Source organism: Hyla sarda, chromosome 5 (genome assembly GCF_029499605.1).
Source record: "Hyla sarda isolate aHylSar1 chromosome 5, aHylSar1.hap1, whole genome shotgun sequence".
In the NCBI taxonomy this organism is placed as follows: Eukaryota; Metazoa; Chordata; class Amphibia; order Anura; family Hylidae; genus Hyla; species Hyla sarda.
The window spans coordinates 320,456,180-320,468,372 of record NC_079193.1 but is presented as its reverse complement, the minus strand read 5'-3'; the positions used below and the strand labels follow the sequence as shown (position 1 = coordinate 320,468,372).

The following is a 12,193-nucleotide window of genomic DNA, read 5'->3' as shown; positions in this document are numbered from 1 at the left end:
ACTTTTTGTCAGGTGTGTTTCACACACCTTTAGGTGCCACATAGGTCAATGAGGTGAACTAATTTGTTAGGAGATTATATTCTTCCCCTATTGTTGGTTTCTTATTTAATATCCATGTTGTTCTTTTATTATTTTCATTTTATTTTGTTCATTCATAATACTCTGTTTTTAACCCTTACTTTTTTATTATTTTGATTTGCCACATTTTAGATTGTTAACCATCATGGGTTTATGATCTCTTATTATATTTACATACCAGTCTTGCTCTGTCTTGCCACTATCATTATTATTCTTTTTGCCGGCTGTGTAGCTCATATTATATCAACATTTGTCTGGTTGTTTTATTTACAGCAGGTATAATCTATCATTTATAGGAAAGTAAAGAAGGTAAATCCTTCGTTCAATCCATCTGGGCTCAGGCTTTTAAACCTATAAATCCACTTTGCCTCCTCACGTAATAGTTTCGTATCTAAGTTGCTTCCTCTTGGGCCCAAGCTCACTTTCATTATTCCCCCAAAATTTTGGATTGATACTTCACCCCCATGTCTTTGCACCACGTGTTGTGCTAGTGGAGTATCTCCTTTGGTAATAATTAGGCTCAGATGATTTGATATTCTATGGCGTAATTTCTGGACTGTTTTGCCCACTTAAATCATGGGGCATTCACATTGGGCCACATATACACTGATCTGAATAAATGAACTAATCATATGAAATACTTTCATCTTTACATAAGTTAAATGCGCTGACAACAAAATCACACAAAAATTATCAATGGAAATCAAATTTATCAACCCATGGAGGTCTGGATATGGAGTCACACTCAAAATCAAAGTAGAAAACCACACTACAGGCTGATCCAACTTAAAACAAGTCAAAATGGGGCTCAGTAGTGTGTGTGGCCTCCACGTGCCCGTATGACCTCCCTACAACGCCTGGGCATGCTCCTGATGAGGTGGCGGATGGTCTCCTGAGGGATGTCCTCCCAGACCTGGACTAAAGCATCCGACTACTCCTGGGCAGTCTGTGGTGCAATGTGGCATTGGCGGATGAAGCGAGACATGATGTCCCAGATGTGCTCAATCGGATTCAGGTCTGGGGAAAGGGTGGGCCAGTCCATAGCATCAATGCCTTCCTCTTGCAGGAACTGCTGACACACTCCAGCCACATGAGGTTTAGCAATGTCTTGCATTAGGAGGAACCCAGGGCCAACCGCACCAGCATATGGTCTCACAAGGGGTCTTGAAATGCCACCCCACAGTCAATGGCCTGACGAGGTGCCTAGTGGCGTGATATGGACCGGCATCTTAACCCCTCCCCCAGATCCATCTACCGCCTCCCTGCACAGACCGATGCAGTCTCCGGATTAAGAAGTCCGTTCTGCCAACACTGTGATCGGTGAGTGCTCCATGGTTTTTCCCTTCTTGCGTGTTATTACTGCATGTTTTACTTCTTTATACGTGCAGCACCACCGTTAATACAATTATTCATACACCTGCTTCCACGATACACATACTGGTATGATACACATGGACAGGAATAGCGTTGGTGCCGACTGCTTTGATCTGTGAGTGGAGTGTAAACCACCAGATAGCTCACAAAAGAAAGTGGTCAGATGTATAGGTATGTATGATCAGAACAATAGAAAAGTGATGGGAATACTTCAAAAGTATTGGCCAATACTATTGGCGGATCCTGACCTTAAAGAGGCATTCCAGGAATTTTTTTTTATTTGTCTATGCTACAGGGGCTGTAAAGTTAATGTAATTCATAATATAGTGTCTGTACCTGTGTGTGACGTTGGACTCAACACAATTCTTCTGTGATTATCGCCCCAATATTTATTTTTAACAGCATACAAAAATTACTCAAGCCTGAGCTACAGGCTTCAGCAATCGAGCCAAAGAGATCAGTGTGTGCAGTGCTATTGCTCCCTATGGGAGCTAAAGCACTGCAAAAAAAAAAGTGAAAAAAAGGTTAAAGGTCATTTAACCATTTCCCTAATAAAAGTTTGAATCACCCCCCTTTTCCCATAAAAAAAAATAAAAATTAACATATGTGGTATCTCCACGTGCGTAAATGTCCGAACTATAAAATATCATTAATTAAACCGCACGGTCAATGGAGTACGCGAAAAAAAAATTCCAAAGTCCAAAATAGCGTATTTTTGGTCACTTTTTATATAATAAAAAAATGAATAAAAAGCGATCAAAAAGTCAGATCAACACAAAAATGCTACCGATAAAAACTTCAGAACACGGCGCAAAAAATTAGCCCTCATACCTCCCCATACACGGAAAAATAAAGTTATAGGGGTCAGAAGATGACAATTTTAAACGTATAAATTTTCCTGCATGTAGTTATGATTTTGTTCAGAAGTACGACAAAATCAAACCTATATAATTAGGGTATCATTATAACCGTATGGACCTACAGAATAAAGATAAGGTGTAATTTTGACCAAAAAATGCACTGCGTAGGAACGGAAGCCCCCAAAAGTTACAAAATGAAATTTTTTCTTACATTTTGTTGCACAATGATTTTTTTTTCCGTTTTGCCATGGATTTTTTGGTAAAATGACTAATGTCACTGCAAGGGGTTAAGGACTCAGCCCATTTTATTTTTACGTTTTCATTTTTTCCTCCTCGCCTTCAAAAAATCATAACTCTTTTATAGTTTCATCCATAGACTAGTATGAGGGCTTGTTTTTTGCGCAACCAGTTGTCTGTTGTAATGCCACTACTCACTTAACCATAAAATGTATGGCGCAACCAATAAAAAACTATTTGTGTGGGGAAATTAAAAAGAAAACAGCAATTTTGCTAATTTTGGAAGGTTTCATTTTCACGCCGTACAATTTACGGTAAAAATGACATGTGTTCTTTATTCGTTGGGTAAATACGATTAAAATGATACCCATGATAACATACTTTTCTATTGCTATTGTTTTTGCGCTAAAAAAAAAATCGCAAACTGTATAACGAAATTAGTACTTTTGAAATCCCCCTATTTGAAGACCTATAACTTTTTCATGTTTCCATATAAAAAGCAGCTATTTTGGACTTTTTTATTTTATTTTTTTACGTTCATGCAGTTCACCGTACGGTATCATTAACATTTTATTTTAATAGTTGGGATATTTACGCACGCGGCGATACCAAATATGAATGTAACATTTTTCCTTTACACTTTTTGGGGGTGAAATAGGGAAAATGGGACAATTTAATTTTTTTTTGGGGGGAAGGGGTTTTTCACATTTTTTTTACTTTTATTTTTACACTTTAATGGTCCCCATGGGGGACTATGTATAGCAATCATTGGATTGCTAATACTGTTCAGTGCTATGCATAGGACATAGCACTGATCAGTATTATCGGTCATCTTCTGCTCTGCACAGCTCGAATGCAGACCAGAGCAGAAGACCCGTGGAAGGCAGCGGAGGCGACCTCCGTCTGCCGTTCTGGATGATCGGATCGTTGCGGCAGCGCTGTGGGCGATCCGATCATCCATTTTAGTGTTCGCAATGCTGCAGACGCCGTGATCTGTATTGATCACGGCATCTGAGGGGTTCATGCCGGACATCTGCGCGATTGCGGAAGTCCGCCATTACGGGCGGATCCCTGGCTGCTATCAGATCGCGATGCTCGCGGTTATGCATAGGACGTAAATGTACTTCCTGGTGCGTTAAGTACCAGCTCACGAGGACGTACATTTATGTCCTGCTTCGTTAAGGAAGTGATCACAGAATGGCCCTCAATTACCTACAGGATAGGCAAAAATGTAAAAGAAATGCTAGTAAGTAGTCTTTACTTTGGAGGTCGAAAAGAAATGTGGCTAGAAACGTCAATAATGAATAAACGAAATAAAAATAAAATGAAAATAATAAAAGAACAACATGAATATTAAATAAGAAACCAACAATAGGGGAAGAATATAGCCCATTACCTCTTGCCAAAGCCGCAGATCGCGGTGAAACATGTCGAGGGGGGCTTAGTGTTAAAGATTTTAATAACAGGGCTAGCATAGTCTAGGACTACAGCCACAGAGCACTGAACCATTAAAGAACAACTTAATAAGCCATCAAACAGAATGAAATAAAGACTTTGATTTTAATAGAGTGTAGAAATAAAGCATTAAAGATATTATATGTTTATGGGAAATAAAGGAAATATTAATGGATCACCTCGATGGTGATCTATAGGTGAAGAAAACCTCTGCGATCTTCTGCACGGGCCCCGGCTCTCTAAGTGGAGCACGTGCTGGGGTCATTCACCCCATTCAAATTCAATGGGACCTGTCAGTGCCCATTGTGATTCAAAGACCCTGAACGGGTTGGCGCACAACGTTGATGTGAACGTAGCGTTAACTGCGATACCCAGCACAGGCTCTGTCAAAAGTATTGCACTGTATCTCGTAAACAATGAAAGCAAGGTGGCACTCACTGCAATAAGCTGATCGTGTGGGTTCTGGTAGTGGGAGCCCTTCTAATCCGATATTGACATCCTATGAACTGTAGGATGTACATGTTATTGTTGCTGAAAACCATTTACTTTTTTAGTTCAAGAACATGTACTAAACTTTTGCTTTTGTTACAGAATAGAAAACAAGGAATATTTAATCAAAATAATAAATTCAAATTTCCTGGATCCAGTTGATCTATACACAGAAAAGGAGATGAAAGTAGAGCTTCAACGGTGGAATATAACCATTCCGGAAAACGAGGACGAGGACAGACAGAAAGCATACCTACACAACCTCCAAACGGTAAGAGATCAGGCATTTTTTCCCCCCAACCAGTGTGCCTCCAGCTGTTGCAAAACTATAACTCCCAGCATGCTCAGCCAGTGGGCATGCTAAGAGTTGTAGCTTGGCAACAGTTAGAGGCATTTTGGTTGGGAAACAACGGCCTAGGCATTATATTAAAGTGCCTGTACTGCTGAAGAGTCCATTCATTAATTGACACAAAGGCCTATTTCTCCAACACAGCACAGCACAACATCAAGTCTAGGGAGGGGACAACAAAAAGCAAATAAATAAACCATTGTATTGCAAATAAACCATTTAATTGTGCTAACAAAAAAAAAAAAAGGGCCTTAATTGCATTTAAAAAATGTCCCCATTCTGTAGGACTTCCTACTGCTGCACGGCTCCTGTTTATGACAGTAGCTAAAAAGCGAGGCTCTATACTGTTAGGGTCCATTCACACGCACAGTATTCTGCACAGATTTGAAGTTGTGTTCAGTCATTCAGTTTACATTAAAATCTGCATTAGAAAATCCCGCACATCAAATCTGCGCAGAATACTGTACGTGTGAAAACCCCAATAAAGGGAGCCTAGAAGACTCATCTCTATTATTTCTGTATTTATTTAAAATCTTTTGTTGTTAGGTAAAAAATGTACATAATGTGTTAGCAATGTGACTTTATGCAGACTATAGTAAACATAGCTTATGCTGACTATATCTACATTGTGCTTTCTGTCTGAAGTATTTTTTTTCTTTCAGAAAATAAAGCAAGAAATACCCCTCGCTGTGACTCTGGATATATATGAAGAATGAACCCATAGAGAAGACAAAGTATTTAATTCCATTAACCATATATAGTCAAACTTTATATGAGCAAGTGGGCAGTTCTATAACTTACAGACACTCAAAGAGTACCTGTCATGATCTTGTTACATTTTATAATCCTCCCAAGTTCACTGCCCCCATCATGATAACCCCCCCCCCCCCCCTGCCTTTATTTTTATTATTTTTTTAGTTTTCTACCTTGATATTGCTCTGTATTTTCTGCTCAGCCTCAGTCAGAATCACAGACTGGGAAGGGGCGTTCCCCAGCAGGTGTTACATAATCTGAAGCCATACAGGGGAGAACTTCCTCCCTCACTCTGCTACACACAGCCCAGAGCAGTCCAGTGTGAGATGAGCTGTGATTGGATAAGGCTGCACACATACCCCCTCAGCACTACAGACTGAATTTCCTGATTTTGGACTTCTGCCAGGCCAGCAGGTGTCCAAAGTCTGAGCAAGAGAAAGGGAAAAATGTGCTCTGGACATGTAGGGAGACACCTAGTGGCAGCTCTTTTAAACACAAATAAAACATAGAAAACTTAATATTTTGATTTACCATAAAGGAGTGCAATAGCAAAAATGAGTTTTAATGACAGTGCCCATTTAAGTAGAAACAAGAACAGAATATTGGTTGTATATTTTAGAGGGGTTGAATGAGAATATGCAAATTTACAAACCAGTTTATGTTACTAAGTATCACCCCTTAGCTACAAATTCACTTTACATCTACACTATAACTACAATTAAAGTGGTTATCCAGCTGTTTATAACGCAGGGTGGGTTCACCCCACGATTTTCTATCAAGTTTTTAGATACGTTTTGTTTTTTTCTAACGTATGCAACCGTACAGCAAACCGTGGCCATAGACTTTCCATTCAAAACCGTATGCACCATATTGCATACAGTTGTCTCCGTTTTTCACACCACACGGTTTTTTACTTTTTTTTTCTGGACAGAAAACCGTGGCCTACCACGGTTTTTGGTCCAGGTGAAAAACCATATGGACCCGTATACGTGTTTTTTTTTTTTTTTTTTTTTTTTAACTTGGGAGTCAAAGGGAACCGTACAGAACTGTATGTGCGTACGGTTCCATCCAGTTTTTACCATACGGTTTTTGACTTTGCACAGTTTTTTTTCTTGGAATTTTAATCAAACAAGTGAAACTTTATTCAGAATGGAGTGAAAAGTTCAAAACGTATGCGTTTTTTTTCTTAAAAACGGATGCAACTGGACATCACTTTTCAAACCGTATACGGTTTTCAACCGTATACAGATAAAACTTTGTACACACGTTTTGATACAGTTTAGTCAGGTTTTGAGGAATCCGTCTTTTTATCAAAAACCTGAAAAAAAACTGTATTGCAAAAACGTGGTGTGAACCCACCCTCACTCCATATACACAGGATAGGAAATGGATAGGAAAAGTATCTGATTGTGGGGCTCCGATCTCTTCCAATCAATCTCTTCCACCCTGCTATCCACCCACCCACTGCAGCATAGCCACGCCCCACTGTAGACCATGTGACTTATGACATATTGGGGAGATCAAAACCTGTGCAGAGGAAAATTTTCTCAGTTGCTAATAGCAACCAATCAGATTGCTCCTTTCATTTCTAACAAGGCCTCTGCTGATAAAAGAAACAATCTGGTTGTTTGCTATGGGCAACTGGGCAAATTTTCCTCTGCACTGGGTTTGATAAATCTCCCTCATTGTCTCTGGCCACATGGAATGCTGGGAAAGGTCAGAGACAATAAAGACCTACAGAACTTCCAGGTGTGGTCCAGTGCATGAAAACAGGACGTGGTGCACGGAGGTAATAGAAGCGTATTATACAGTATTTTAACTTGGCATCATGAGCTCAAAGGCTGAAGAAAAAAATAAATCATGTAATACCCCTTTAAAGGGAAAGTGTCACGTATTATTTTTATTATTTTATTGTAATTTAAATACCTAGTTTATGCTATCTAAAAAAAAAATTTTTTTATGTTAGTTTGGAATATTTTAATGTAAAACAGTGTTATGGGGGCTGCCATTACCAGAGCAAGTGTGCTGACGTCACTTCACGACACCAGCACACTTGCTCTACGGCAGTGTATGTACATAGACAAGCTGGTATGGGAGACGTCCCGTTCGCTTACATTATGGTTGTTCTGCGGATGTATGTCATGCGCAGAACAAAGCCCATGTCCGACACAAGAGTGTGCCGGCGCCATATTATAGAAGTCCCGAAGCAGCCACTGTGTTGTCGGCTGCTTCAGGACCTATGTTACCTTCCCCAGCTGTCTCCCATGCGTGCTCCGCTTCTCCCCCCTCCCCCCAGCCTCTCCGTGCTCCGCTTCCACTCCCCCCCCTCTCCCCTCCCCCCAGCCTCTCCGTGCTCCGCTTCTTCTACACCCCCCTCTCCCCTTCCCCTGGCCTCTCCGTGCTCCTCTTCAACCCAGTACTGCAAACCTGAACACATGGTGGGGATGTTAGTTTTGTTGTCCATAACGCAGGCAACTTCTGAGACGTTGCACTTAAAAACTTAAAAGGAATGACAACTATTCTACAGAGAAACAGGATTTACTGTTTAGGATTTAGTTGTGCTACTTACATAGTAATATATCTGAATATACATACACACTGACAACTTTTAGATCAAAAATAAATAAATCTCTTTATTGCAGCTTAGCATTCACACCGAAAGTGTTCAGTCTAGAAGAAGAGATCTGACTTATACAATCAGGTATGGCTGCATACGAGGGTACAGCATATCTACTATACACAGACAAGTACAGATTTGGTGTAGGAAACATAACCAGCCGCCTGCTGTCCTCTAAGACATTTTTCAGTTATTCATTTGTGCCTTGTATGACTTTTTTTTGACATTTTTAACCAGAGATTGCACTTTGGAAAAGCTGAAAACAGAACTGTACATTTAATGGTCATCACAACAAGCTAAATAATAAAACACTAACAATTTTGTACTTGGAATATTAGATCCCTAAGTTAATGGCTTTTTATTATTAAGTAGAGTGCTAAATCAGTGAATACAGATGTGTCTAACACCATCAGACTTGTTCACTCCTTCTTTCCATCATCCCTCACTAATGGTATAAGCTGAAGTTCTTTGGAGATATGTTCTGCTATTTCCTTACTACTCGCTGCAATCACTCTACAGGACATCAAGTCAAATGGTCCTCCTGCAAGAAAAAAAAAGGGGGGGGGGGGGGGTAGAAGTTTCTTTATAGCATTTAAATGGGAAGGATCACACACAACGTATACGCAGCGTATTTCACACTGTGCAATCGGGAATTTTTCTGTTAGCTGACACGCAGGGCAACCCCGCAGCAGCACTATGTATTCAGTGAGGTTGGGCTAGAACAGGACCATGGATCAGGGGTAGGTAAGTATCATTATAATCAGTGTTGCACTACATGCCTGTACCAACAGGTTAGTGCGGGTGACACTGAAGACAGATTCCCTTTGGATGTAGTGCCCCCCGGATACCCAAGTGAAAGTACAAAGCAGATAAATAATATAGTGATAAAAGACCATTTTAAATGTTTCACAAGGGTTGTCAATTAACACCCCCCCCCCCCCCACTACTTTTTTCTTAACACACATACAAACCTTTTGCATCAAGGACAATCCCTCCAGCCTCTGTAACAATGACTGATGCAGCTGCCATATCCCAGCAATGGATGCCCATCTCATAATAGGCATCGGCTCCTCCTGTAGCCACCAAGCACATATTTACAGCAGCCGTGCCCACTGCTCTGATCCTAAAGGGTATAAAGATATGTGGATTAAAACCAAAAATACTAATGAAATTATATTCAATCTAGGGTTAGGCCAATGGCTAGTGGGCACAGGGAGCAAGAACTGCTCAAGTGACAAAGAAATACCACAAAAACACCCCAAAAATTGGAATTTTAAAGAGTTAAAAAATTTTTTTTTTTGTTTATTACAGCTTGTACTCACTAATAGCCGATCTCATGAACATGGTCAGATGTTTTTGTGCCATTGCATAGAGATAATGTTGTGCATCTATACAGAACTCTATAAACACTGCTATAAACTTTATATCTATTTATCTATCTACATATCTAAAACTATGTATGTATGTATGTATCTTCCAGCATAACTTCCAAATGGCTGGAACAAGTTATTTATGTGTCAACTAAAAATATAGGATAGTTTAATTAACCCTAACCCACTCCCATTTGCGAGGATGGGGTTTTCGTCTCAAGTCCTATGCAAGTCTATGGGACTTCCGGTCAACCTCCTGATTATGTTACTATCGGGCTGCAGAGATTTCCCAGGGCTTTTAAACATCCTGTCGACTGCCCAGCAGGCAGGTGCAGAGAATAATTAGTATGGGATATGAGGACCAGAGCATCATCGTTTCTTTTCCTCTCCCACAAGGTTTAGGTAGGAGGACCGGACAACGCTGTATACTCTACTATTCAAATAAACATACAAAATGTTTACAACTATACAAATACTAGTTTAGTTGCCGTTTAAAGGTGTTATCCAGAGTAAGAAAAATAGTCGATTTATTTCAAAAAACAGAACCACACCTGTCCTGTGTGTGGTTCTGCAGCTCAGTTCCATTGAAGTGAATTGAGCCAAGTTGTAATACCACAAACAACCTGAGGACAGAGGTGGTGCTGTTGTAGGAAAATAGCAGATTTTTTCTATTCCTGGATAACCCCTTTAACTCTTATGTGTAAACACTGGTGTGGCATGATCTTATCTACCTTGGCAACAAAATAACTGGTAATCTGTGGACATGTGAGCACGGTAACTACAATCACCACAATAATATACACAGTCTTGTAGAGTATATCATCACACTGCTGTAGCAAATAAATACGGCAAGAAGCATATTATATGATTAAATCAAGAAAATATTATTCTTTCAAACCACATGGCTCATTTTTCCATCTGAAAAATATATAGAAAATCTTTTGATATCTACCTCCATTGGTTGCCATGAATTTTGCTGCAATTTTTGATGCAGATAGATTGATTCACTGGCATTAACCTATATAACCTGGGTACCTAATGCATTTTTCTGCATCAGTTATCCACATGGCATTGAAATTAATGGTGGAAAATAATATATATATACGCTGTAGTTCAGTGTGAATAACTGCTTGTATTCCAATTGAAAATAACAGGCTGCACATTATAGTATCACATGTATTCTGGCACACAATAGGTGTGGGAAATGTGCTGTGTAAACATAGACTTCCTCACAAATGGTATAAGAAATTTCTTAAAATAAATATATTAAAAAAACTGATAGTTACCCATGGATTGGGATGCACAGCAGCCTCTCCATGTTGGACAGAACAGTTTTTATGACTTCTGGGTTACGATTTGATCCCAGTTCTGTAATGATCATGGACTTTGTGATATCTAGAAAGCACAGTTCAAAACACAAAAATGAACTTTCTTCCTTGCCAAATAACCAATAATCTTTGCATATTCTTGGCAGCATTTCTTCCCAGAAATGAAAGAATTTCTAATAATCTGGGATACGCTATTTTTTACACTATGTACTTAAAGTAAATCTGTTACCTGCAAAATCATTACCCAACCGCCAACCGTGTCACAGAGGTCTAGAAAGGGCTTGTCCAGCCAAAACAAGGTGAAAGGTGCCGGATGGCAGGGGTTAGATCTCTGGGACCCCAGCTCTCCGCACATCTTGGAGCTGTAGACACTACAGCATCTATTTATTTCTATGGGAGCGCCGGAGATAAAGCCATGTACAGACTTTTGCTGTTATTTTAATCTAGCCAAAACTAATCTTTTATGCAGCATTAAAGTGTTGTAGATACATGCGGGGCCCTCGGTCTGCCCTCTCCGCTTTTTCTCAACTCTCTCCCTGTTTGAAAGAATTGTGCGCAAACTCTCTGCCTCTAGCTATCGCGTCGCAGCGCATTTGTCAGGTTCCCATTGGCCTCACTGTCAAATCACGTATGCACCACAGTTCACAACTACGGTGCATGCTTGGGGTTTTAGGGCTCGGGACTGGAAGCTAAGGCTGGGTTCACGCCACATTTTTGCAATACAGTTCCCGTATCAGGTTTTTGATTAAAAAAATGGATTCCTCAAAACCTGACTAAACTGTATCAAAACGTGTGTACAAATTTTTAGATGTATACGGTTGAAAGCTGTATACGGTTTGAAAAATGATGTCCGGCTGCATCTGGTTTTCCGTGCGGAAAAAGGAAAGTAAAAAAACGTATGGTTTGAAAAATGGAGACCACCGTTTATGGACACGTCTATGGACACGGTTTTCTGTACGGTTGAATACATTTTTTTTTTTTATGAAACCATATGCCGAAACCGTATAGCAAAATCGTGGTGTGAACCCACCCTACGCCTGTTCTGTCTATCAAACAAACAGTCAGAGGGCAGGGAATCAGAGCGAGATGTTGCAGCCCGAGGGCACTGCAGATCATGGGCCACACTTTTTTCACACTTTAATGAAGCATAAAAGAGTGTTTTCACAGGATTAAAAGACATGGACAGTAAAAAGTTAAGGCATTTCTTGTATTCTTTCACTAAGACCTCTGTGACAATGTGGTTTGTTAATCAATTTGCAGATGGAAAAAAGAAATTAATAAGG

At 39.9% G+C, this 12,193-nt stretch overlaps 2 protein-coding genes across 7 annotated transcripts in view; one reads left to right on the top strand and one right to left on the bottom strand.

Moving 5' to 3' along the window:
- Positions 1-8,063, top strand: part of LOC130274209 (E3 ubiquitin-protein ligase RNF31-like) — a 78,244-nt gene extending 70,181 nt beyond the window's left edge. For all 3 annotated transcript variants that reach the window (XM_056522263.1, XM_056522264.1, XM_056522262.1), the window contains 2 exons: positions 4,596-4,764; positions 5,505-8,063. In XM_056522263.1, the coding sequence (XP_056378238.1) occupies positions 4,596-4,764; positions 5,505-5,558 (223 nt within the window). In that variant the 3' untranslated portion in view covers positions 5,559-8,063. The remainder of the gene's footprint in view (positions 1-4,595; positions 4,765-5,504) is intronic.
- Positions 8,064-8,201: 138 nt separating this feature from the next.
- The window catches only part of IMPA1 (inositol monophosphatase 1), a 69,528-nt gene continuing 65,536 nt past the window's right edge, over positions 8,202-12,193 (bottom strand). For all 4 annotated transcript variants that reach the window (XM_056522267.1, XM_056522265.1, XM_056522266.1 and 1 more), the window contains exons 7-9: positions 10,869-10,977; positions 9,184-9,335; positions 8,202-8,753 (exon numbers count right to left, since the gene is read on the bottom strand). In XM_056522267.1, coding sequence (XP_056378242.1) covers positions 8,632-8,753; positions 9,184-9,335; positions 10,869-10,977 — 383 coding nt within the window. In that variant the 3' untranslated portion in view covers positions 8,202-8,631. The remainder of the gene's footprint in view (positions 8,754-9,183; positions 9,336-10,868; positions 10,978-12,193) is intronic.